Source organism: Chelonia mydas, chromosome 4 (genome assembly GCF_015237465.2).
Source record: "Chelonia mydas isolate rCheMyd1 chromosome 4, rCheMyd1.pri.v2, whole genome shotgun sequence".
In the NCBI taxonomy this organism is placed as follows: domain Eukaryota; kingdom Metazoa; phylum Chordata; order Testudines; family Cheloniidae; genus Chelonia; species Chelonia mydas.
This window is the reverse complement of record NC_057852.1, coordinates 115,889,648-115,916,961: the sequence shown is the minus strand read 5'-3', so window position 1 is coordinate 115,916,961 and position 27,314 is coordinate 115,889,648. Positions and strand designations below refer to the sequence as shown.

At 41.9% G+C, this 27,314-nt stretch overlaps 1 protein-coding gene across 1 annotated transcript in view; it reads right to left on the bottom strand.

Moving 5' to 3' along the window:
• STK32B (serine/threonine kinase 32B) overlaps window positions 1-27,314 on the bottom strand; it is a 257,967-nt gene that overhangs the window by 58,102 nt on the left and 172,551 nt on the right. Inside the window, exons 5-6 of the mRNA XM_037898079.2 lie at window positions 16,136-16,173; window positions 6,728-6,817 (exon numbers count right to left, since the gene is read on the bottom strand). Coding sequence (XP_037754007.1) covers window positions 6,728-6,817; window positions 16,136-16,173 — 128 coding nt within the window. The remainder of the gene's footprint in view (window positions 1-6,727; window positions 6,818-16,135; window positions 16,174-27,314) is intronic.

The window sequence follows — 27,314 nt, the reverse complement described above, 5'->3', positions numbered from 1 at the left end:
AAATGATATATAGAATTAAGATAATTCACACATTTTAATACTTTTAAAAATTAACTAAACATATTGGAGGGACATCGCATCAATATTATGAACAGGCATGCCCTATAATAGGATTTGATATTTTATGTAGTAAAATGTTGACGGCAACCCATATCTGAGGACCACTTTGTACAGTTAATAACTTGTAGATTCATCGACTTTAAAGCCAGAAGGGACCATTGTGATCATCTATTCTGATCTCCTGCACAATGCAGGTCATAGAACCTCACCCACTCCTGTAATAGACCCCTTCCCTCTGGCTGAGTTACTGAAGTCCTCAGATCATGATTTAAAGACTTCAAGTTACAGAGAATCCACCATTTACTCTAGTTCAAACATGCAAGTGACCTGTACCTCATGCTGCAGAGAAAGGTGAAAACCCTGCCCCCCAGGATCTCTACCAATCTGACCTTGGGGAAAATTCCATCCTGATTGCAAATATGGCAATCAGTTTGACTCTGAGCATGTCAGCAAGACTCACCAGCTAGACACCTGGGAAAGAATTCTCTATTGTAACTCAGAGCCCTTTCCGTATAGTGTCCCATCTCAGGATTTTGAGCATATTTGATATTCATTTGTTCTTGTGTCAACATTGGCACTTAACTAACTCCTTTTCTTCCCTGGTATTTATCCCTCTGATGTATTTATAGAGAGCAATCATATCTCCCCTCAGCCTTCGTTTGGTTAGGCTAAACAAGACAAGCTCCTTGAGTCTCCTCTCATAAGGTTGGTTTTCCATTGCTCTGATCATCCTATTAACCTTTCCCTGCACCTGTTCCAGTTTGAATTCTCATCTTGTTTAAACATGGGAGACAAGAATTGCACCAAGTATTCCAGATGAGGTCTCACCAGTGCCTTGTATAATGATGCTAACACTTCCCTGTCTCTACTGGAATTAGCTCTTCTGATGCATCCTAAGACTGCATTAGCCTTTTTCACAACCACATCACATTGACAGTTCATAGTCATCCTGTGATCAATTATTACACTCAGGTCTTTCTTCTCCTCTGTTGCTTCCAACCCCCAGCTTATAGCAAAAATTCTTCTGGTTAGTCCCTAGTGCATGACTTTGCATTTCACACTATTAAATTTCATCCCATTTCTATTACTCCAGTTTTCAAGATTGTCCAGATCTTCTTGTATGATATTCTGGTCCTCCTCTGTATTGGCAATACCTTCCAACTTCGCGTCATCCACAAATTTTATTAGCATACTCCCACTTTTTGTGCCAAGGTCATTAAAGAAAATGTTAAATAAGATTGGTCTTAAAATCAGTCCCTGAGGAACTCCACTAGTAATGTCCCTCCAGCCTGACAGTTCACTTTTCAGTATGACCCATGGTAGTGTCTCCTTTAACCAGTTCATCATCTACCTTTCAATTCTCATATTAATTCCCATCTTCTCCAATTTAACTAATAATTTCCCACATAGAACTGTATCAAATGCCTTACTGAAGTCCAGGTAGATGAGATCTGCTGCATTTCCTTTGTCTAAAAAATCAGTTATCTTTTTAAAAAAGAGATCTGGTTGGTCTGGCATGATCTACCTTTTGTAACACCATTTTGTACTTTATCCCAATTACCATTTACCTCTATGTTCTTAACTCCTTTCTCTTTAAAAATTTGGTCCAAGACCTTCTCTTGTTGCTAAGAAAGCTCTGTTGATGTTGGAAATGCCTAGCAGTTACACAGCATCTTCCTCCATGAAATACCAAAACTTTTTAAGCACACTCAAGACCAAGTAATCACCCGAAGGAAGTAAAAATGAAAGTCATATTCCAGCTGTGGACTTGAGATAGTGACCTTACAAGAAGTAAAATCTCTCCAGTAAGGATCATCACACTCTTATTCTCCTCACAGATATGCACACTGCAGGTTTGATGTGACCCATGTCACTAAAACATTTCAGTTAGTTGTTGGTAGCAGATATGCCTGTCAAAAGCCAGCCACTAAATAAAAGATCTGACATATGAAGTGACCTCCTCCAGTGACTGCCAGAGTAGAGGGGCATGACAGCCTGCAAGCCTATCCGTTTTCTGAGGTGTTCTGACAATAAAAAATTGTAGTGATTGTTTTTCCAATCAGCACCCTCAAGCTACAGCTGATGTAGGAGATTTGGAACTAAATTTTTCAAAAACTGAGCAGTAGGTGAGAAACATGATTTCTAATATATATTTCTTGGGAGTGCTCTGGACACTGATCTCCACAGGGCTGGAACTGCCTGACCCATGCATTAGACCCCACTGTAGTTAAAAGATTCCCTTGGTGGGGAGGGGAGTTAATCAGAGACTCCCTGAGCTATTCTGCTTTCTTCTCAGCGCAAAACTCAAAGCGCTAAACTGTACCTGCAACTAAAACTAGTCTCTTCTCTCTGTCTGAGTCAGGCAATCCCATCCCAGTGAGGGGCTGAGAAGCCCCAGCTATTCATTGGCCCAGCAAACTGCTCAATCCCTATTGGCCTCAGCAGAAGTTTCTAGCCCATTTTGTCCCCATCTCTGACTCCAAGCATGCAGGGAAATGGTGTCAGAGGGCTCCGGGAGCCATTATTATTGTAGTCCACAGGGTAAGACCCCCTAGAGGCTCAGTAAAGTGTTCCAGGAAATGGCAAACTTTAAATGGGGGTTACAATTGCAATGTATTTTACTTGTGTCTATGCATGAAGATCACTTGAAAACATCAGCTACTGGGGTAAAATGCAGGGAGAGACTGTCTAAAGTAGCTAAAGTTTCAATCTAACACGGCTTTACGAACAAAAACGTTTATTTGTTTTTTGAAATGAATTGGTATGTAGTCAGGGCAATCCCTGAAGCAGAGGTGCAGTGTGCTCCTTGGGATCTGCTCCAGTGAATAAGAAGGCACTTATTTTATAGATAGGGAGACAGGCATAGAGAAGTTTAGGGCCAGATTCTGAAACCATTGCATGAAGTTGTACTAAGATAATGGTGCAGAATCAGATGCGAAGGCAATGTCTAGACTGGGAAAATAGGCTGTGTTTTAAAGTGCATTGACCTCAACCAGTATTGACCACAACCAACTAACACATTTTTAAAACACAACTTACCCTGTCTATATTAGGTGCAAAGTCCTGTTTAAAATTATGTTAAAGCATGTTCCCCAACATGTTTTAAAGCATGGGCTCCTCTCCTACTTTAGACCTGGTGTAAGTGACTTGCCCAAGAGTATATAGAAAGTCTGTGGCAGAGCCTGAAAACTTTTTAGAAAATATTGTTGTTTCAAATAACTAGCATAAATAAAAAACAGAACTTTGATACCAATGTTGCAATTAATTTTTAGCATTTTGCTAAGGGTCTGATTGTCCTCTGACTTAACCCACATAAATCAGGAGTAAATCAAGCAAACTCAGTGAAGTTACAAAGGCAAAACCAGGACAAGTGAGATCAGGATCAGGCCCTGTCTGTCATAGTGGTGTTTTTTTGAAGCCTCGATGCACATCATAATCTGCAGAGCATCCACACTCCTCACTTCTCACACTGAAACAGATAATTTTAACAGTTCAAAAAGCCCTACTAGCTATGCAAAAAATTCTTTCTCACATTTACAAATGAATCCCAGGCTTGAAACTCCTCTGACAGGCAGAGTAGAGAAGGCTTTGAACTGGTGGCTTTTGCTGTATTTTGGTACAGTAGGGGAAGATACAGTAGAAAGAAAGCAGGATGACGGAGGGGCTTGATAATCTCTCGTTAAAAGGCTAGATAGCATTTCTATTTTGCCATTTCTTTTGTACTGAGGTTTTTCTGGTGTTTTGTTTTGTTTTTTGGGTGGGGGGTCGGGGAGAGGGAGGAATCAGACTCTATGCTGTGTAATTGAACTAAATTCTGAAAGGAATAGAAAAGAGAGAGGATACCAAAGCTATTTATCTTAATGTTAAATCAAAGATGAGGAGGCAGAATGATAAGGGAATGGGGTAATTAAGAGATTTAGGAAGAATCTCTTTAGATACTGGTGTGGCCAGTCCCTGTACTGGGCACAAGGAGGCAGGGTGTATGAAGTGGGCTCTAACCATAATTGCAGCCGTTATTATTATTATTTATTTGTATTACCACATACATTACTGAGTACAAGAAATGCTCCTCGCTAGCATCACTAGCTGCCCTCGAGGGGGATTGAGAGGCATTTTGCTTCCTCCTGCACTGGTCTATGGATTGTGCCAACTATAGGGAGGAGCATATGTTGCTCCTCTTGCATTCTTGGAAATTCCAGGAGACGGTGGCTAGTGCAGGCCATTGGTTTAAATGCACAAGCTGGCCCCTAGAGTAGCAGTATGTAGTCAATAAACTCACAGCAGAGCCTTGTGTACTCATCCTTTACTGCAGAATTGTCTTGCAGAATCCAAAGTTATGTTTCTAGCTCTTACGTGAAGAAACACTTCCAAACATGAACCAAGTATGAACTCAGGAAGTGGGATCTGCCTGAGGGTGCAGACAGACTGAATCAATATTTTTAACCAATTCACTGCAGGTCATTTGAACATCCAGACAATCTGTTTATTCCACACACCCAGATAATCTGCCAATTCCACACACCCAGATAATCTGCCACATCATACCAAAGCTAAAACCCCACCTGTCCACTCACCAAATACCCAAACCTCCAGCTTTCCCCTGATCGCTTATATAACAGTTGTGCATTTTCAATATAAATTTCTGCAGCCCACTGAAGATTAAAAATTTAAGGATATAATAAAATTCATTTAATTAAATATAAAAGAAGATTTGACAGTTATTGTTTTATTCATTTTTACATTTAAATCAATAACCCCTCTTCCCTCTATTTTTCATTTATCTGAGGCCGCTGAAGGATCTCCAGTATTCAGGAGTCTTAGTGAAGAATTTAAGTAACAATAATTTGTACACTATAGTGGCATGGCAGCCTCACTATAAGTTAAGGTTGCTTCATAACATCTATTTAAAGACGGACCTTTCTAAATCCTCTAAAATTGACATGCTTAGTTGTATTTCTTTGAAAGTTGATGTGCCTTAAGAGGTTGCAGTGTGGAGTTAGTGACCCAAACTTGGAGTCATTTGAGGCACAGGTGCTGGAGCAGTGGTGGGCAACCTGTGGCCTGTGGGCCACACATGGCCCATCAGGGTAATCCACTGGCTGGTCGCCAGACAGTTTGTTTACATTTGCGCGGCCGGCCGCAGCTCCCAGTGGCTGTAGTTCTCCAGTCCCAGCCAATAGGACCTGCTGGAAGCGGCGGCCAGTAAGTCCCTGAGGGAATGGCAAACCGCAGCCACTGGGACCTGCAGCCAGCTGTGAAAATGTAAACTAACTGCCTGACGGCCTGCCTGCGGATTACCCTGATGGGCTGCGTGTGGCCCATAGGCCTCAGTTGCCCACCAGTGTTCTGGAGATATAAGATATAGTTGCAGGGTTTTTTTGTGTGTGTTTGTTTTGGGCTTTTTTTCCCCTCAGAGCTTGAGATCAAACTACTGATGTGGTGTGGCTCACAATAGTCTCAATCAAGTTTTCAATCAAGGTAGTGCATGGTACCCACTAAATCTTTGGAGGACCCAAATTAAAAACAGTATTTAAGAAAGTGTACATTTTTTATACTGTGCATCCACCAATATAGAAAAACAGCTAGAGGAATTCCATCCCCACAATTTTAAAAGGTTTAAACATAACTCTTGTGAGTGCGCTAAAATCTGAATGGTTACTCAGATTGTTTTGAAATTCTCCCTCTGGTGGTTGTGGCCTGGAGTCAATCAGTCCTACTCTGGAGGTTTTTAATTCTTCACTTTGGTTTATTTTTAAATATTTACAAGGTGGGTCTCAGGTTATGCATGAGTACTTCTCTTAAGCAAAAAAACCCTAAACTCACAACACAAAAGAAATACAGTTCCCTGCCCCATCCCTGGGGCGATGCCTTATTACACTGGCTTCTGGTTGCCAACCCTTCCCCAAACAGAAGTTAACTTGATTATTTCCCCTAAGGGGAGAAGAACAGCCTTCCACCTAGGAAGACCTCTTCTCCCTGCTGCCCTTAACCCTGCTGCAGCTTGTTTCTCATCTCTCCCACCTCATTCTCACCAGAAGAGAGTTTTTTAAAAGGTCACTAGCAGCATGGCCAGCAAGTATAATAGGCTGAGAGACACTGTGCCTCCCCAAACAGCCAGGCATGGTTCCACCCCTGTTCTGCCCTGTCCCCCCCCCCCCCCAACTCTCCCTTCCTGCTTCCCGCTCCGTGTGGCAGCGACTCCAGTCTCCCTGTGGCTGCGCCACCCGCCCTCGCATCGCTTCAGGGCCGGGGATGCTGTGGCCGCAACACCCACCCTCACGGTGCTCTGGGGCTGGGGCTGTCACGCTCATGAGATACTCAGTAAGGCCCCAACTCGTTAAGCACATGAGCATGTGTTTAAAGTGTTTAAAGTTGATATTCCCAAATGGTGGAAATAGGAACAAAACTAGTCATTTATCCATATCTTCAAACTCGGGGGATTCAGAAGAAATGAGACGTTGGTTTGAACCAAAGCTACTGCTGAGTAAAAGTTTTGCAAAACCATACTCGTCCTCTATTTCTGCATCCTTAATGCATTTCCAGTTGCACTAAAGCACAAGTAACAAGTTGCTTAGAGTTATCATACATGCACACCATAACATCCTTGTTTAGACACACTTCATTGAAATATGCTGTATGTATTTTTACAATGGTCTTTAAAACTTACCCATATAGGGCTTAGTGCCAGCCATAGAGGAAGCCTTTTCTGATCCTTTGACTATAGTCGCTATGTTAAAGTCAGTGATGTGAACATGCCCTGAAATTAAATGAAACAAAGTATAAATAGAACTTAAGACATGCATATGCACATGAATCCTCCCTGCTTCATTGATATTTAGATGCTAATACAAAGAAATGAAATGGAAGATTTGTGCCTCTTAATAAAAACTAAATGGTCTGCCCAGGTAGTTGGAAAATAATGGAATGCAACTGTTGCCATCAAAATGATGGAATCAACCCTTGTGCTGCTCTTTAGGTATCAGAGGGCTCCACTCTCTTGTTTGTGGAATGGTTCCCAGTGCTGAGCTCCATTTAGTGGTACCCCTGTTCCTGCTTCTACCATGGCTGCTACTGACAACATTTTTTCAGGGGCAGTAGCTTTTGTTCAGGAACAGCCCTAGGTTTTGTGGGGGTTATGTGGAGATATATGGGTACATCTCCCATCTATAACCAGTCCCCTCCCCAACACCTTCATGTATTTGTGGCACCTGTCTACCTTCAGGTTCTCTTCAGATTATAGTGACCCCTTCATCCTGGTCCTTTTCTGGGTCTCCCCAGGCAGGGAGGAAGCCAGGAAGAAAGAGGCTATACAAGAAAATTCCATTTGTTTCTGATTCAGTAACCATAAGACTCAGACTGACAGGAGTGCGTGTGAAGTCAGCAGACAGGCACCAAATGACCAGTTATTTGACAGCAGGGTGTAGGACAAAGGGTATGTAGCGGAAGTAGGCAGGTGCTCTCATACTCTCACTCACCATTCTGATTTGAACATAATGAATTGAGTTGGATGGTCCAAGCCTGCCACCATTAAGTTTTTCAGTAGGACAAATCACTGCAGGCTGTGGCTGACTCAGTCCTGTTCATCTGGCTGATGCCTTGACTCCTACCTTGTGTGCCCCAGCAGACTGTGTGGACATGCCTGTTGACTACTGGTGTCATGCACCATGCTGGGGCACACAAAATGGAGGGAGAACAAGCTAGGAAGCACAGTTAACATGTAGCTGTGGGAACGGAGGAAGCAATGCTAACTCTGTAATGGATTTTTGGTGTTAAAACCATGAGAGAGCAAATGAGGATGACAGCACTGTAGTTGGCTGCCAGGCTGGATTGACACACATAGAACACAGTTCTACACTCCCAGAAGCCCTATGTGATGCAGTGTGCCTTGCACCTGGAAAAGAATGTGAACCAGTCACTCCTTGATCTGCACAAGCTGGCAACTGACAAGAATGACCCTCATTTGTGTGACTTCATTGAAAGAATTATAACATTCAAAAACCAGTCAGAGAACACTTCAGTCTCTCTGGTCACTCGATTACACACCTAAAAGTGGCAATTCTTCAACAAAAAAACTTCAAAAACAGACTCCAACGAGAGACTGCTGAATTGGAATTAATTTGCAAACTGGATACAATTAACTCAGGGTTGAATAAAGACTGGAAGTGGATGTGTCATTACACAAAGTAAAACTATTTCCCCTTGTTTATTTCCCCCCATACTGTTCTAGTCAACTGCTGGAAATGGCCCACCTTGATTATCACTACAAAAGGTCGTCGTCCCCCCGTCCGTCCCCCCTCCCCGCTCTCCTGCTGGTAATAGCTCACCTTACCTGATCACTCTTGTTACAGTCTGTATGGTAACACCCATTGTTTCATGTTCTCTGTGTATATAAAATCTGCCCACTGTATTTTCCACTGTATGCAACCGATGAAGTGAGCTGTAGCTCACGAAAGCTTATGCTCAAATAAATTTGTTAGTCTCTATGGTGCCACAAGTACTCCTTTTCTTTTTGCGGATACAGACTAACACGGCTGCTACTCTGAAAACAGTCACTGTAGAGTAACCTGTTACCAAAGTTATCACCACTTTCATTCCTGTATAGTACTAGATTTCTAATATTGCTATCTACTTAATTGAATAGAATAAAACACAAATGAATTATGCTAGGACTCAACTTAAAGCTTCATATTAATTTTCTTTTATATAGAAAATTTTCTTTGTCAGTGCAAAATTAAAGACCCTAACCATTGAATCCACAACAGTATTCAGTTGCAGACTGCCCCCAGATGTGTGTGATGCTGAAAGCATTCTAGTGTGTTTGTCAAATAGCATATGATGATCTAGCCTGATGATCCAGTGACTGTTTCAAAGCATGATACCTTATCAGTTACCAAGGGTAGAACTATGGCTGAAATTTTCAGAGCTTCCATTTAAATTAATTGGAATTGAGCACTGAAATCCCCACGTAACTTGGATAATCTGTAGCTGTGCAGTTTTCCAATGTTGTTTAGCATTTTTTCCCCAGCTATCGTAGGGCGTAAGCTCCCAACAGTCCATGGCTGGTCAGGTGCTCAGATGCTTTGGGTAATGTGCACAGTATAAAAAGAAGATTGATGTATTATTGATTTGTATTATAGTAGTGCCTTGGGGCCCCAGTTGTGGATCAGAGGTCCATTGTGCTAGGTACTGTACAAACAGAAAAGTAATGGTCCCTGTCCCAAAGAGCTTGTATAAGATTACACACAAATAAAAACTACATGTTATTAATGTTAAGGTTGCAAAGTCAAGCATTGAAAAGTTAGGAAAATGCCAGAATTAAGGTTACATGTGCAACTTTAATTCAGCCTCCTTGTGTATGAATTATGGGACAGTCTTTAATTACATGATTACGCACTATTTTTTCCACAGAACCCCTATCTCATTCAGTGCACAGGATGGACTTCGCTCTGGGGCTGAATCCGAGTTGTATAGTGAAGGAGGCTGTTGTCTGTAGGAACCCTGCATTCGTTGGGTGTGTAGTGAATGAGTTGCTCTGAGTTCTGGTACCCAGCACCACACCTAGCCAGTTCATTTCTGGTAGTTAAAGACTATGGGAAATGCCTTATTGAAAAAGATAATCATACTTCGTACAACCAGCTTGCCAATCTTGTGGTGCTAATGGCAACAGATATAAGCACTTCAAAATGCACAGTAGAATGAAAAACTACATGGATTGCTGTAGAATAATATCCTCATTATTTCTTTGGCAGATAAATATTGAGCTCTGTAACTCAAATGATAGCATCACCAGTGATTGTCCCTGTTAGAGTACCAGACTGATGGCCTGTCACAGAATATCTATCACATAATATCCACCCAGACTGATGCAAATATTTGATTTACAATTCAAATTGTCACTCTTATGCTGCATTGTTTTCTCTCTTTCTTTTATTATATTTATTTTTTCATTTAACAAAGCTAAAACTACACCCCACATACTGTACCAGAGGTCTGCACATTTGTGGATACCATGTAGTAGACATGTCTTTTCATAAATTAAGGAGAAAAACCAGGAAGATGTGTTTTTCCTAATTTCTTTACATCTTGCAGTAGATGTACAAAAGCAGTAACACTGTCCATGCATATACATAGCACCTCTCAGCAGGGGATCTCAAGTGCTTATGAACAGCAAGGACTAGTTTTGCCTGGCACTTGTGTAGAGGCCAGACATAAGTGCCTGGGTCAATCTGAGCCCCTGAACTCCCTTCCTTCTCTGCCTCTTCAAAGATGCTAATTGCCCCAGAGGGAGTACGAAGCAGCTGAGGCCATGTTTCTGTCCCTCTTCTGCATTGGGCTGGTTGCTGGGGGATAGCAGTCTGTATCATCCCAAAGGATGCAACGCGCACACACTCTCTGTGTGCCAGAAAGCACTTTCCATTCCCCATGTTCCCCCCGGGATGGTGCCACTCTGCTCAGGGCGGTGCCTCAATGGCATGATATCGTCATACAGCCTTAAGCTTCACAATACCTCTCTGAGATACAGAAGTGTTGCCCTGCCTGTTGTTAGGTGAAATTGCCAAGAGATCCACTAGCAGAAAGAGGATAATAGCACAGATCCTTACTGAGTGATGGACATTCCGAGGTAATTTGTTAAAGTGGACCTGATTATATCAAAAAGATTCAGTGTGTTTGTGGAGAAGTAAAGCGTCTTCTAAGGAGCTCAGGGCAACACTGTTGAATCCCGGTATCAAGAGAGGGAGAGGGTGAGGGGAAAATGCTGTTCCAAGGTACACTATTACTAAGAGATAATTCCAAAGAGACTTCATAGTTTCATATACTTTACGGCCATCCGGTGGTCTACTCTGATCTCTTGTACTCTGACCTCCTGTCATAGAATTTCAGCCAGTTACTTCCCTACTGAGCCCAATATCTCGTATCTAAGTAAAGCATATCTTCCAGAAAGGTATGCAGTCTGGATTTGAAGACTTCAAGAGATGAAGAATGCACCACTTCTCTTGTTAGTCTCCTCCATTAGTCAAATCAATCTTACCCACAATACTCTATGTATTTTTGCTACAGCAGTCACATATAGGAAAAGTAATGAAGGAAAACGTTGAAGTGCAAAGTCTAGAATTTTTCATATTGGTTCAAAAAGTTAAGAACACTGTGACCCTTCTCTCTAGCTTCATAACTTCTGTCTATAAATGCCTTCTAAATGACATCCTGAACAAAATTAAGAGGATATTCAGGGTAATTGTGAAAAACATCATCAAACATTGTATCCTGGCACCTATTACAGATCTTAGGTACAATATTGTACCAAACAATATATCTATATTGTTTGTTTCTGGATAGTGAGAGCGGCAAAATTGGACAGTGCAAGACAGATCCAAGGTGTAGAAGTAGGTCTGAGACTCTCTAGCAAAGAAATGATACTTTAACCCAAAATGCACGAGACCATGAAATGATAAAGATGTGGAACATAAGAATGGCCATAGTGGGTCAGACCAAAGGTCCATCTAGCCCAGTATCCTGTCTTCCAACAGTGGCCAATGCCAAGTGCGTCAGAGGGAATGAACAGAACAGGTAATCATCAAGTGATCCTGTCACCCATTCCCAGCTTCTGGAAAAAATAATTAAAAAGAGGAGAGGACCATTGATGAAGGCCTATGTGACTAGAAGGGAAGTCATAAACTGTCCCAAAATATACAGATTTCATAGACTTCAAGGCTAGAAGGGACCATTTTGATCATATAATCCAGGAGTTCTCAAACTTTTGTACTGGGGACCCCTTTCACATAGCAAGCCTCTGAGTGTGACCCCCCCTTATAAACTAAAAACACTTTTTTATATATTTAATACCATTATAAATGCTGGATGGAAAGCGGGGTTTGGGGTGGAGGCTGACAGCTTGCGACCCCCCATGTAATAACGTCGCGACCCCCTGAGGGGTCCCGACCCCCAGTTTGAGAACCCTGATCTAGTCTGACCTCCTGTATAACACGGGCTATAGAATTTCCCCAAAATAATTCCTAGAGCATATCTTTTAGAAAAAAATCCCATCTTGATTTAAAAATTTGCAGTGATGGAGAATCCACTGTGACCCTCGGTAAGTTGTTCCAATGGTTAATTACTCACTGTTAAAAATGTATGCTTTATTTCTAGTCTGAATTTGTCTAGCTTTGACTTCTAACCATTGGGGATTGTGTTATACTTTTCTCTGCTAGACTGAAGAGACCGTCATTAAATATTTGTTCCCCATGTAGACACTTATGGATTGTAATCAAGTCACTCTTTAATCTTCTCTTTGTTAAGCTAAATACAGTAAAAGCTGTTTTATACAGCACTTCTCCAACCAGAAAGCTCTATAAACCAGTATTTCTGATCTTCATTGAAAGTCCCGTTTATAGTTTGGTTGGTGTGGGACCGGCAAAGGATTGGGGCGGGCTCTGGAAAGGAATTTGGGTGTGGGAGCAAGCACGGGAGCGGGTGCAGTGCCAGATCCAGGAGCTGCTCACCACAGGTGGCTTCCTACAAGTGGTGACCTGTCCCAACTGCTCTTAGGTGGAGGAGTGGCAGGCGGCTCTGCAAGCTGCCTCTGCCGGCAGGTGCTACCCCTGTAGCTCCCATTGGCCACTGTTTCCGGACAATGAGAACTGCGAAGGCAGTGCTTGGGGTGGGAGCAGCACGCAGAGGACCAAGAAACAATCCCTGCAGGGCCCCACTAGAAACACACCTGCTTGATTATTATGATTCCTTGTTTACAATTACATGTTGCCACATTTTAATCCATTTAAGATGTGCCACGTCAGCTTGATATCATTATGATTATTAATCAAAATGTTATGCAGTACCAAGTGAAATGCCTTACAGAAGTCTAAGTATATTGCATAAACACTACTAGGTTTATCAACCACACTTGTAAACTCATCAAAAAAAGGATCAAGCTAGTTTGACAGGATCTATTTTTCTTAAACACATGTGGAGTGGCATTTATTGCATTACCTTCCTTTAATTATTTATTAATTGAGTCCTGCATCAGCCACTCCATTAGCTTGGCCTGAATTGATGTCAGCCTCTGTAATGGGCTACATTCACTGCTGGGGTTGTTATAAGAGCCAAGACCAACACATACACAGAGTTATGATTAGTGTCTGCTGCCTTACTAACAACTAAATTATCCAGGCACCCCCTTGTGACTGAGTATGGGGATTAGCTCCACCAAGTCTGATGCTGCCTTCCTTTCGTCGCTTGTGCTGTGGGCCCTGGTGTTCTCTAGGAGTGACCTGTGGCTTGGCCCTCTGGCTGGGTCACTATTTTCCCCTTCCAGGGGTAATAAAGTCTCACCAGACCAGTTGTACCTGTACCATTCCAGATAGTCTTGCTGTTCAAGACTGTGCCAATTTCCTAGTGGCTGGTAAAGGATCCTGGGCCCACCCACTACTCTGGGATCCTACAATCAGCAACCAACGTCTGTACCTTCTCAACCCTTTCTGCCATTTCCCTGGGCCTCCTCCTGCTCTGACAACTTTCATCACCACTCCATGACCACTCCATCAGGGTCAGGATCTCAGTTTTTCTGCTCCCTTCCTCCTCCTGGGTCTCCTCCTTCTCTCCTCACAAGGCCAGAGAATGACTACAGACTGCTACACTACAGCCCCCTTCTGCTCTCACTTCCTGACTTTCTACAAGCTCAGCCTGCCCCAACCCAGCTGGGCTTCATCATCAATTAGTGTCAGTAAAGCCTAAGTCTCCCCTCAGGTGTTTCCTGTAAAGTTAATTGGCCCTTTCTGAGCCACTTTAAACCTATCAGTGTTGGTGTGGTGTGAACACCCTCATCACAGTCTGACAGGCCTATAATTATCTGGGTCATCCTGTTTATCTTTTTTAGATATTGGCACAACATTAGCTTTCTTTTGGTTTTCTGGAACTTCTCCTATGTTCCAATACTTATTGAAAATCAATGTTAATGGTCCAGTGAGCTCCTCAGACAGTTCTTTTAAAACTCTTGGAAGCAAGTTATCTGAACCTGTTGATTTTAAAATGTCTAACTTTAGTAGCTTCTGTTTAACATCCTCCTGAGATTTCTCAGGAGGATGTTAAACAGCAGCTAATGGAATGGAAAGAGTGTTTTCATCATATGAGACTATATCATCTATTTTTCTCCAAATACAGAATAGAAGTATTTATGAACACTTCTGCCTTTTCTGCATTATTATTGTTAATTCTACCATTTACATCTAATAATATAGACCAATGCTATTGTCAGGATACTTTCTGTTCCTAATATACTTAAAAAACTCATTCTTATTGTCCTTATCTCTGCTAGCCATAGATTTCTCCTTGCATCCCTTTGCTTCCCTGATCAATTTTCTACAATTACTAGCTTCTGATTTATACTCATTATTATCTACTTCCCTTTATTGCCATTTGGTATATTTATTTGTTATAGTTGCCTTCACTTCCCCTGTAAGCCTGGTCAGTTTTTAAACCAATATGCCATCTTCCTCAATTGTGGCTTTTGGGTATCCCATGAAGTGTTCTTAAACAATTCCCAATTATCATTCACATTCTTCCAATTAAATTCTTCCTCTCAGCTGATGTGGCTCGTAATTGTTTTCAGCTCTGTGAAATTGGCCCTTTCAGGTGCATCCATAAAGAAATTCTAAATAGAAACAAATCTGAGTAGAAATTTTAAAAGTTAAATTCCTTTGCAAAAAAGTTGCCAGCTTCTGTAATCAACATGTTAAAAATAAAAATATAAATAAATGTCCATGGCACAATGTGTATCTTTAAGAAGCTTAAGTTTATGCCTCAAAAGTGGCATATGGACTGTCAGGCCCGCTGACAGCAATTCCGGGCCCCAGGTCAGAACAGTCAGTGGGCCCCCAGCCCGTGCAGACCCGGTCCGCCTGACATTTGGGCGGTGCTGCACCTGTGCTGGCCAGCTGCGCTGCTGGGTGGTCTCTTCCGGCACAGCCAGGGCTTACACATGCTCACTCGGCTGCCTTCGCCGGCGGTACCATCCCGCGTGCGCCTAGGAGCCTTGCCATAGGCGACTAGTGGAAGGGACACAAAGGGGGGCACCAGCTAAGGGGGGGAACACGTGACACCTCCATGTGACCTCTCCCACATTACTTTCCACCTGACTCCTCCCCTCTCCACCCCACTCCATATCCAGCCCGGGGCCCCTGCATTCTCCCTGTCACCTTCTCCCCATCCCACATTACCTGGGAGGGAGGCTCTGTACTCCTGCTGTGCCAGCCTGGCTCCTTGCCTGACAGCCAGGCTCCAGAGCCACTCCCGGATGCTGTCCAGTGCAGCACAGCAGCTGCCTGGGAGAGCGCCTGCCTGCAGCAGCAGCAGGCCGCTCCCCAGGCTCAGCTTCTGGTGACAGTGGCCGAGTGAGCCGGAGCCCCCATACCCTCTCCAGCATGCTCAGAGTTGGCTCCTGTCCCCAGACATGAGGACTAGAAACTTCCTTATATTTTTAAACTAAAGTAGAGATTTCCACATAATTACAGAATTTCAGGAACTGAGGTTTTAAAAACAAACAAACCCAGAACATTAAGCGTCGTCAGATTTGCAATCAAAAGACTTGAGAAGGCTGGAAATAGAGGCAGATGAGGTTGCCATTTTGAATGGCCTGCCAGTCTCATACCAGAAATTGCTAACGCACAAATCCAAGCTGTATGTGAGTTTATAACACATAGTCGTCCCAGTTACTTATCAAAGCTCGAACATCCAGCCTGTGTCTTCTATACAATGAGAGAGAAATGCTGCAAAACTGAAGATCTAATTTGTATGACAATAGGTAACGCTACAATCTTCGTAGAATGACATATGGGAAAGAATACATGAGGGAATATGTGAATGTTAATTGTTTGGGTGGAGTCCACCCACATGGCTGAAGAGCACTCTACTTGGAGCCTATCAAGACAGCTGACAAACCTGACAGACAAGTTGCTGCAGAGAAAGACCAGACTTGGCACATGAACCCGGTCTCTGAGATAAACTCACGCAGCACTCATCACAGAGCCACTGGGACAGCCCATGACATTGAAATGTTGGGAATAAAATAACGGTAGGAACTCACCGTGCTCATCCAGCAGTATGTTGTCAGGTTTGATATCTCTGTAAAATAAGAAATGGAAGTGCATTATATACAGTACTGAACAGACGTGTGCAAATTCAGAAGTGTTTCTCTTCTGTGCAGGAGAGCTGGGTCAGTAAAACTATTACACTTCCGAAGGAAACCACACATTACCCAAAGGCAAACGATTCTATTGATGTCCTTTTACTGATCTGAGAAAATGTGCATGGTGAGCAGATTCAGTTCGCTTCCATTCGACATGGCTTTATATCCACGTGGCTAGCACCGAAACAGGTGGCTTTTAGAGATCACATGAATTATTCCTTGTAACAGGGGGCAGGGAGAGGGAGCGATTTGCAGCTGGAGGTGCCCGTTTGTCTTGGGGAGTCTTTGTTTGACAGACCTGAGCAAGGAGGACATGGACGGGGCACTAATAGGGGACATGGATGACCCCTCCACCCGTCCCACTCTCCACTAATCTCCCATGTCCCCCCACATTGCCACAAAGTCCTGCTAACCACCCCTTGCCACCACTCCCCATAACTCCTCACATGGCCACCTACTCCATGGAGCAGTAGGTGAGTGGGGATTTGGGTGTTATTAAGGGGGGCACGGTTGTGTGTGCGGAATCCTGGGATGAAAGGGACTGTGACAGTGCTGGGGGGCAGGGTCCCAGTGGCTCTGCACCAAGGCATTGGCATTTGCGGGGCTCCCCTAAACTGCTGCCTCAGGTTTGGAGCGCATGGAAACAGCATGGCTGTGGTCTGGAGTCTTAATATGCTGATGCCCACGCAGAAAGATGCTAAACTCCCCATCATCCCACCTTGAAGTCAAGATGCCTTGGATTGAAGTTTCTATTAATCTCATGAAAGCAGCCATTACAAACTCTCAAACTGAGCAGGAGAACTTATCTATAATTTATGAACTAGTTTTACTTGATAAATAATAAAAACCTTGATACATGAGTTTCCATTTACCCAAGTGACAACTTGATTACTCCAAGTTAAATACTTATCAGGAAATATAAACTGGATTATAACAAGCCTGTAAATGACTTTAAAATATGCTAATGTGTACTTAGATTTCACTAATAAGTTTCAACCTAGGTGCCTAGAAATAAATTGAGTCAATAAGTGGTTAAAAGTGGTGAAACTGGAAAATTTGTTACACTAGTTCAGAACACTACCTTTTAAATGAAACTGTACACAGCAAAAAGACAGTGGCAGCAATTATATCCTAGAAATTTTCACATAACATGATTTGTAATATCATGCAAAATTGACAGCTTTTCAGACAAGAGAAAGAAGCTTGATGGCTGAGTTAAGAGTTATAAGATACAAAGTTTTAATTGCTTTAACATTTGGTAAGAATCCTAAGAACTCATAAGTAAATTAAAACTATGATTGCAAGTTAGCTGTGGTAGTAACAATGGTGAATTTCAGGAAAAATCAGAAATAGCTTTGAAACATTCAGTGCATACTTGGGGATAATGTGCATGTGTAAAAGGTCCGGCTGTAAATTACTGTCTGGAAAGGCCATTTAGAATTTATATTTCCAAGTTTCTAACTTTAGACTTATTTTTGATTGAACTGTCACAATCAACTCCATAAAATTTTGTTTTGTATAACTCGATTGGCAAATCAGTAAAAACCTGTTTTAAGGATCTATAGTTTCAATGAAATCAAATATACCCAATGGAGTCCCATCTATGAATGCAAGGCATGCACTGCATGCCTGACCTGCTATGCATTGTCCAACTTTCACCAGTGGGCCAAATCTGATTTGCTGGATGATTCTGTCCAGCCCATGAGGACACCATTTTGTAGAACAAATCTCCGCACAGCGTGACCTCACATGTAGTGTACGTGCGAGTTCGTGCTGCACGGAGGATGCCATTTTGGACCACCCACAGTATACAAGTGAGCTGGTGTGTGCCTTAGTAAAATTGTCACAGCACGCCATTGGATATACCCATTAGTATCAAAACTGTCTCCCCAGAATGGTACACAATCTGAATAAATTTACCACTTTGTGACTTCTAGATAAACTTAAGCCTCCTGGGGCAGATCCTCAACTGTTGTAAATTGTCATAGCTTTGGTGATTTCAGTGAACATACAACAATGTACACAGACTGAGGATCTGTTTCTTCAGGTAATTTACTTAAACTTTGTCTCTGCTGTCACACAACCATTTTTATATTACTTTTTCTAATTTATTATTCATCCTCATATTTTGTTAATCAATATATATACACACATTAATTCTCAAGTCTTGGCTTTAGTTTAAGATACCCAAAATTCAACAAATTCAAAAGAAACATGGAATAGGTAACTGATCAATTAGCATTATTTAGACAGTATATGCTGTTATAAAATTTACCGAAACATTCTCACAGTCTGCTATATTTTCATATTTAGAGCCTGATCCTGCACTTCTCAAGTGAGTAAAGATAGTTCTGCTTAGGTCTTTGCAGGCTACAGCCTTTTATTTAATAATGAAGCAGGGCTTAATAGCATTTGTGATATAATTTAAAAGATCTTAAGCTGTATTTCTTGAAATGAGAAATCAGTTAAGGGCTTGATCCTGCTCCTATTGAGATAAATGGAAAAACTCAACATGGCTTCAGTGGGAGTAAGATTGGATCAGATTTTTATAAAGTTAATAAAATGGTAATTCTGCTTCATAATCTATGCTAGTTTTTCATGACAATGCAAAAAGGCACCCAAGAGTTTAGTTATCATAAACTCAATCCTTTTTAAATTTCAGATTTTGTGAATTTTAAGAATGAGATAAATATCAGAAATGGTTTATAAGCATTAAATACTTATTATGTAAACATAAGATATTACATTAAAAGAAATTGGATCTAGTCTGGCAAATCCAATGTTCACGCTGTATATTGCCGGACAACAGATGTGTTCTACTTGGTGAATGTATCTGTAATGTTCTGAAGCAGTCAAATGATAAAATTAGATCTATGCTAATCTACCTGAGACAAATTCAGTGAGTGGTTTACACATGATACCCACAGATCCACATATACTGTAGACAAGTGTTTTTCCCCACCTGGGGGAACTACTATAATTCCTGCTCCAATTATTTTGTTCTTTCGATTCGGAGGCAAGGCAGGGTGTGGCTACAGCTTAGGGGCAGGTTACCCTGGGTTATGTCTTATTCTGGAAAGCAAGCTCATCAGTCAAAACCTGAGGAACCGTGATACATACATACCACTGCTTTGTCTGGAAAGAAATGCATTTAAAGCAAGTACAAGCCAGGAGCTAGCCAAAATCACTAGAAAAACATGCAGTTATTGTTACTGGGTACTCAGTACCTGGAACATTTACCTCCAACAGACCAAAGTGAACCAGTCTCTTGGAAAAATAAATGGCCTGGTCAAAAATATCTAAATGTATGAATAAAGCATAGTGCAATGCATGAAAATGTTCATAAGTGAGACAAGCCATTTGATTAGGCAGCATCAATTCAGACATGTTAATTTATATGAAAAATCTATTTGTTATGATAGAAAGTATTTTGGATCTTAGCATGCATGTTCAAATAGCAGTATGTGAAACTGTGTGCATTAACTTCAAGGTTTTTTGTCTATTATGAATATCCATACAAATGAACTGAAGCCATCAAATCAGGATCCAGAACCCCTGATTCAAGCTCACAATAGAAATCCCATTACACCTGCAAAAAGCACACTAAGTCAGACATTGAACTGTGCCTATTCCTTGTGCTGCTTTCAAACCATTTGCTATGTAGTGATTAGCAGTGCTACAGTATTCACCAGTTTCCATAAGAGGGGAAGTTCCTTCCATCTACCATCTTTGCTTAGTGTGAATTGATTATGAGTCAGCATGTCCTTGTAAAGAGCAGATTGATCCTAGCAGCTCAATTGTCATAATCATGTATAGGACAGAAAAAAGAGGTATGTGTGTAAGCTTTTCTTGCTTACCATTGCCTGTAAAACCATTTCTGCCTCCCTTTGTTCTCGATATTAGAGTGTGTCAGACTGGTGCTGCCTACAGAATATAAATACAATTGAAATAGAAAATACCCCACCAAGATTCCAAATAAGAAATTAACTTCTGCTATGAAATCCAGAGCGAGCGGAACCCCCACTGTAAAGATGTTCACTGTGTAGAGACCATACCATGTTGCTCATAGTATACTGATCAAGCTCAGCCAAGGCACGATTCAAAGCCCACTGAAGCCAGTGGAATAGCTCACGTTGACCTTGAGGGGCTTAGCTTCACGCCCTGAATGTCTCCACTGCTCTTTCCTTTCTCTTATCTTCTTTCTATGGCTCACGTTGGAGAGTGGGGTAGAAGCTGGCTTTTATACCAGGAAGTCAGCAGCTGACAGGAGCAGAACAATTGGATTTACAATCCAAAATCTAGGGCACTGGAAAGCATGCATTCAAATAAGCAAAGTTAAAACAACAACAACAACAAGACATAGTGCATCTTAATTTCCTTTTTTTCCTGTTTGTGTGCAGTTTATTGTTGATGACCAAGAAACTTTTCTTCAGGAAATCAATCAGATGGTTTGAGCATGGTAAAGGTTGGCATGGTGGTCTGTGTGAAGCCTAGTTTTGAATCTCTGCCCTTGTCTCTTACTTATTGGCCTGGAAGGATGGCAAAGGCAGCATGCTGAACCACTGAGGAGTGGGAAGGCTTAACCAGATGGAATGTTGTCTTTTCCCCTTTAAGAACATAAGAACAGCCATAGTGGGTCAGACCAAAGGTCCATTCCACCCCGTATCCTGTCTTCTGACAGTGGCCAATACCAGGTGCCCTGGCGTGAATGAATAGAATAGGTGATCATCAAGTGATCCATCCGCTGTCGCCCATTCCCAGCTTCTGGCAAAACTGAGGCTAGGGTTTTTAGCTGAAAGAAGATTATGGCAGGAATCAAGGAGAATAGATAGATATAATGTACTTGGACTTCAACAAGTTTAAAGTCTCTCCCAGTAGGCTATGAAGGATACTAACTAGTCATGAAACGAGAGGCTATGTTCTGATGTGGACTAGATTAACTGGCAGAAATAAAAGTAGGACTAAGTGGCAAATCTGCAACGTACAAAGAAGATAACTGTGAAGTGCTCCAAAGACCTGTATTGGGATTACCATTGCATAACTTCCTAACTGTCAGGGTGGTTAAGCACTGAAATAAATTGTCTAGGAAGGTCGTAGAATCTCCATCATCAGAGATTTTTAAGAGCAGGTTAGACAAACACCTGTCAGGGTTGTCTAGATAATACTTAATCCTGCCATGAGTGCAGGGAACTGGACTAGATGACCTCTCGACCCCTTCCAGTCCTATGATTCTATGATAATATTTATTAATGATCTGAACTGATAAGATTTCCAGATGATTTAATCTAGAGAGGACTGTGAGGAACTTCAGAAGGACCTAGCAAAGATTGGTGATTGGGCACTAAAGTGGCAGATTGTAATGGGGGAAACTCACCTCTTGAATGCCTCCTGCTGGTATGTGTGGTACTGCAGTCCTTTTCCTGTTCCTGGTGCCCCTGTAGGCTGTCAACCTTGCTTAGCGGGTCTTCAGTGGCTCAGCCTTCCAGCTGGGTCACACAATCAAAATGATCTCCTTCTAGGGTAGCAAACAGTCAGAAATAACCTATCTGCCCTCAGCAGGGTCTTCAGCCCCAGCTCTGGGCCCTCTAAATTCAGCTTTTTGCTTGGGCTTCCAAAAGAACCTTTGTCCCCTTCTTGGGGCTTACAACACTTCACTAGTGGGGGAACCTGGAACTGCCCACTACTCCATGTTCCAACCCAGGGACCCTATACGCAGCGTCACGTACCGCTCACTTTGATTCGTTGCTGCTATTTCCCTGGCCCTTTTCTCAACTCATACCTCACCTCAGTGTTAAAGTCCTCAGGTCCTCTCTCAGTCAAATGCAGCCAGAACAAAACTCTGGCTATCCCTGAGGTTCCTTTGGCCAGACAGGAACACCCTTCCTTGCCCCTCTGGTCCCAGCCAGGAACTGAACTGCTGAGGCCCAGCAGCAACTCTTATCTGAGCCTCCTGGGCTCAGATTGGCCTCTCTAGGCAGGCCAGGAAGGCCCACCCTTTTTACTCCTTTTCTAGGGCAGGTGTAATAGGACCGTGAAGTCTCCTGTAGGGAACCGGAAAGACCAGGTACACCTTACAGAAGAAATTGAGAGTAGACAATTCAAGATAAAACACATTGGAAGGATCAGTTTGAACTACTCATACACATTAATGGTTTCTAAATGAATCATTCTAGAGAGAGACATGGTGTCACTGTGTGCAGCTAAATGAAAATATCTGCTTATTTGCCTGCCATTACATAGTGAGCCAGGTTGCATTAAAAAAGGGATAACGAATAATACTGAAAAATTTTAATGCCATAATATAAATCAAATGGTATGATATAAATATAAATATGTATATTATAATATCTAATATTATATATAGTAAATAGTAATATAAATATAAATATGTAATGGTATGATACAAATATAAATCAAATGGTATGAGTTCATCTCATCCCCAAAAGGACATGAAAGAAATAGAGAAGGTCCAGAGAAGGGCAAAGCATATAGATCCATGGGAAGTACTTGCCCATGAGAAGACATTAAACAGACTAGGTCTATTTAATTTACACAAGAGATTTGTAAAAGGCAACATGATAGGGGCAAATAAAATAATAAATGGTACAGAGCAGGTCAATAGCGCACTCCTGTTTACTTTTATAATTCAAGGACACGGTGATACCAAATGGAATTGAAAGAAAACACATTTTATATACAAGGATGTAAATATTTTTGCACATTTTTAATTAACCTGTGAAACTCACTGCCACAAGACATAATTGAGACAAAGGCTCATTAAGGTTAAGAAAAGGGTCAGACATTTCCATGAGTAATAGGAATATCAGCTAGAGCTCCATTAGCTAAGATAACTATAAGCACCTTAGGAAAGCACTTCTACAATCAGCACAGCTGCTGGCTCTTCTTAGTTTGTTGAAACCCATTACTAATAATGTTGTTATTCAGCCTGAGGGAACTGAAGAACTAACACTGGCCATCTGTTTTTTCCTGCTTTCATATTCTACAGCAACCACGCAATTACCACAGTCTTGGTTGTTGCCATTTTCCACTTTGTTTGTAATTTCCTACTCATGCCATAATTTCCCTTCTACTTTGTCCAAGTACTTTTTTCTAGAGAACAGAATTATTTTAGGTGGTAGCTGTCCCTCATCAACCTAAGCTATTTTCTGATATTCCTGGAGAAGATCTTCACACCTGCACTTACAAACAGTTCAGACTGTCCATTATCTCATGTTTAAGGATTGCCATCCCTTTCCTGGGCTCCAGCAAAAATCCAGGATATATTATTTTAATTTCCTGTCTGATGATCTCCCATTCTTTTCCCTGGACTTCCTCAAGATTTCCTCAATGATATTTCCAGTCTCCCAAGCTTTGGAATCTAGGTGATCCTTATAGAGATGTGTCTAAGCAAGTTCAAATTGTATCTGACAGATGTTTTACCGGCACTGCTAGCACAAACCTTGATTTTTCTGATGATTATATATTAGCTTTGAATGGACAATGAAAGCCAGTGGTGGGATTCAGCTTTTCACTAGTCTGGGGCAGATTTACAAAGCAAACTCCTGTGTACACAAACAAAGTCTTAGTCTTTATGAGTCATTTAGAATCACATCTTCAAAAATGGACTTTAATTTTAAGTGTCTCCATTATGGTTACCCAAGTTAAGGCACTTACAAGCCTGACTTTCAAGGGCGCTAAGCCCCTACTATTCCAACTAAAGACAATGGGAACTGTGGTTTCTCAGTGTCTCTGGTTGTCTCAGGTTGGAAGCTCAAAATTGAAGCGCCTATAATTAAAGGCAAGTTTTGAAAATTTGGCTATAAGTTCCCAAGGCCACAGCTGGAGTCTGCAGGAACCAGAATTAGAATTCATGAATTCCTTATCTGTGGATGTGTATCCAAACCACTAGGCCACACTTCTAACAACAGCTTCCCTCTGGCAAGTTTCTTTTCTCAGGTCATTCTAGAATGCTGCTTTTGTTCAAAGGGCAAAGTCTAACATGCTAGTAGGGAGACAGCATATGCTCTATGCAGACTCCCCCTGGAGGCCAGCCTGAGTATCCAGGCATGGTTGGGTCTTGGTTGGTGAGTGGAAAGCAAAGGGAGAGGGCCCTTTCACCATACACCTGGCCAGAAGCACCTTCTGAGTTGCTCCGTGAAACCTACTCTTGCCCAGTGATTGGAGTAGGCTCTACAGCCCTCTATGCAAACCCCTTGCAGCGAGGGGAAGGCAGGAGCCACTCAGTTATAGATTCCCATTGGCCTGCTCACACACTGCATCCTGTGCTCTCAGAGCTGAGTTCCACACTGCACACAAGGTCCTTACCCTGCCTGCACAAGTCTATTGGTTCCAGTCCCCACACTCACCCAGTGGAACTGCACTGGCTTGTTCCCAAGCAGCCTATGCACTTGTAGAAGAGGGGGCTGGGTTTGCACCTAAAGAATAATCAAAAATAGTTTCATCAAAGGAATTTAGATTAAAAATTGAACTTTCATTTTGAAGATGATTTTTGGTATTCTTAGAGCAGGTGATCGCTGCCTGTAATGTAATTGTTTGGCCTCCCACCCAACCCCCACTCCCAATTGCTAAAATTTACAAGCTTGTTATTTTAAATAGCAAGACACCATCTATGGAATTTTTGATGGATGAACTTTTCAGAATGGTTTTTCTCAAGCAGGCTCACTGTGTTTGTTCAGCTCCTACAGCGACCTGACACGAAGGACAGGTCTTCACTACCCGAAGTGATTGATCTATCGGGGATTGATTTATCGCATCTCATCTAGACACGATTAGTCGATGCCCGAATGCGCTCCCTATCGACTCCGGAACTCCAGCTCATGAGAGCCGGAAGCAGAGTCGATGGGGGAGCAGCAGCGGTCGACTCGCCGCCATCCTCACGGCCTTGTAAGTTGACCTAAGATACGTTATTCGCGTTGCTGAAGTTGCGTATCTTAGGTCGACCTCCCCACCCTCCACTGTAGACCAGGGCTATGTGGCCTTAAGCTTTACACAATAAGGGCCTGATCCAAAGCCCATTGAAGTTAATGGAAAGGCTCCTACTGGCTTTAGCAGGCATTGTTTCAGCCTAACCAAGCTCTAACTGGTATGTTCATGGTGTACATACAGAACAGTTAGGGAAAAACATTAATACTCCTGCTGGAAGGCTGCAGCATAACACCTCTTTATTTCTTAAAATTCAGAATGATTAACACACAAGAACCCCAAAACAGAGAAAAACAAAAGCAGGCTGCTCCCTCAATCAAAGATGCACAATTCATCCCACATTACTCTAGGGTAGCTGCCTGCTGCTAGGCTTCCTCAGAGAGCCCAGCTGGCGAGCTATTAGAATTTAAAATCATAGATTACAATTTTAACACAATTTTCAATAAACAACACTAGCTATTTTTTTTTTAGTGCTGACATGTAAGTAATGAAAATAAATCCATGCTGCTAATTTAACAAATGTGTCATATGGGACAAACAGAGAAAAATCAGGACAGAATTCACTGTACATTAAAAGTACAGTCAAATCTCTATTTTCTTAGTTATACAGCTAATCGCTTATATTAATATTTTCCTTTTTCAGCAGAAGTAGTCCATAGAAGTAATTCTTATTATGTCACCTAGGAGAAAGACAGGTACAAAATGAAAGAGAAACAACCCTTCAACAACCTTTTAATCTGTAAGGTGCCTCACAATCTTTTTGTCAGAACCTATATGTTTCCAGTTTGTTAAAATATTCCCCATAGCAATGGCCAATCATGCGCACAAATTGTAGTCTAGGATATGGAGAACACTATACAAAGAGCAGCTGTCTGGAATGAATAATAGTACAAGATGATGTCTAGAAGTTAGCTGCTACCATTAAAAAAACAAAAGCACAGGTAAAAAAAATAAATTATGGATAATAATTCAAGCCATGCAAGGACAATTCAAATAACCTGATCCCCTGGTGAGTATCTGAGCAATTCAAAAAATAAATTATTCCAGATTAGTTCTTCTCCGCCAGTTTGATGCAGCACACAAAATACCTGACTGGATCTTTTTAATATTTTACACTCAGTTACACCAAAGATATATTGCACATTCACCTGCCATAGCATAAAGGGCTAATTTGATGTGTGTAGTTCAGGACAAGTTTAATAAAGATTAATATTACCTGTGTGACATTTCTTAACAACCATAAAATAATAGCAATGAGTTGGGAAATGGAAGTTCCAGCTAGAGAACATTCAGTTCACATGAGATTTACCATTACCTGAGAGCACTGAGGTAATCCCCACCAGGTGGGGAACTATGGGGTGGTGTTAAACTGGTTTCTACTGACATCAGAAAGGACTACGAATGGGTTTTGATGTTCATATTTGGGTTCAGGGGCTTGGCACTGTGCTTTACTTGTATTTGGTATAGATATTCAGAAATAACAGGATTTTAAAATCACACATCCGAAGAAAGCAGAATACAAAATGCAGTGTGGTTCTGACATTCTATATCTGGTAAAGCCTGAGATGTGGTATACATCACTATTCACAGGCTATACTAAAGCTAAGACAGGACTTTAGCCAGATGGCATTGTCTCTGGATGGGAAGCACAGTAAGGGCCCAGTGTGGTGAGTGAACTCAGCTGTATTGAGAAAGCATTGCAATGCCAGGGTTCCATCCCCAGCACGGATCTGCCTGAAGAACAGACTACAGTGAAAACTACTATGTTCCTTTCCTCTGCACCCAGTAGTTCAATCACCTTTTTCTCACTCCTGCCCCCCACAACATTCTTCCCAGCAACTAGAACTGCCCAATGGCATTAATCAAGCAGCATAGCAAAAGTATTAAATAAAAAGTGCTACAGCCCACACCCTAGACAGCAAGTGTGAAAAATCAGGACAGGGGGTAGGGGGTAATAGGAGCCTATATAAGAAAAAGACCCCAAAATCGGGACTGTCCCTATAAAATTGGGACATCTTGTCACCCTGCCACACCCTATCTGAGTGGAAATGGCCACCACTGCAGTCCAACCAGACCTCTGACTGGCAGTCCGTGTTCCCACTATATTAATCCTGCTCATTACTGACTGCCAAAG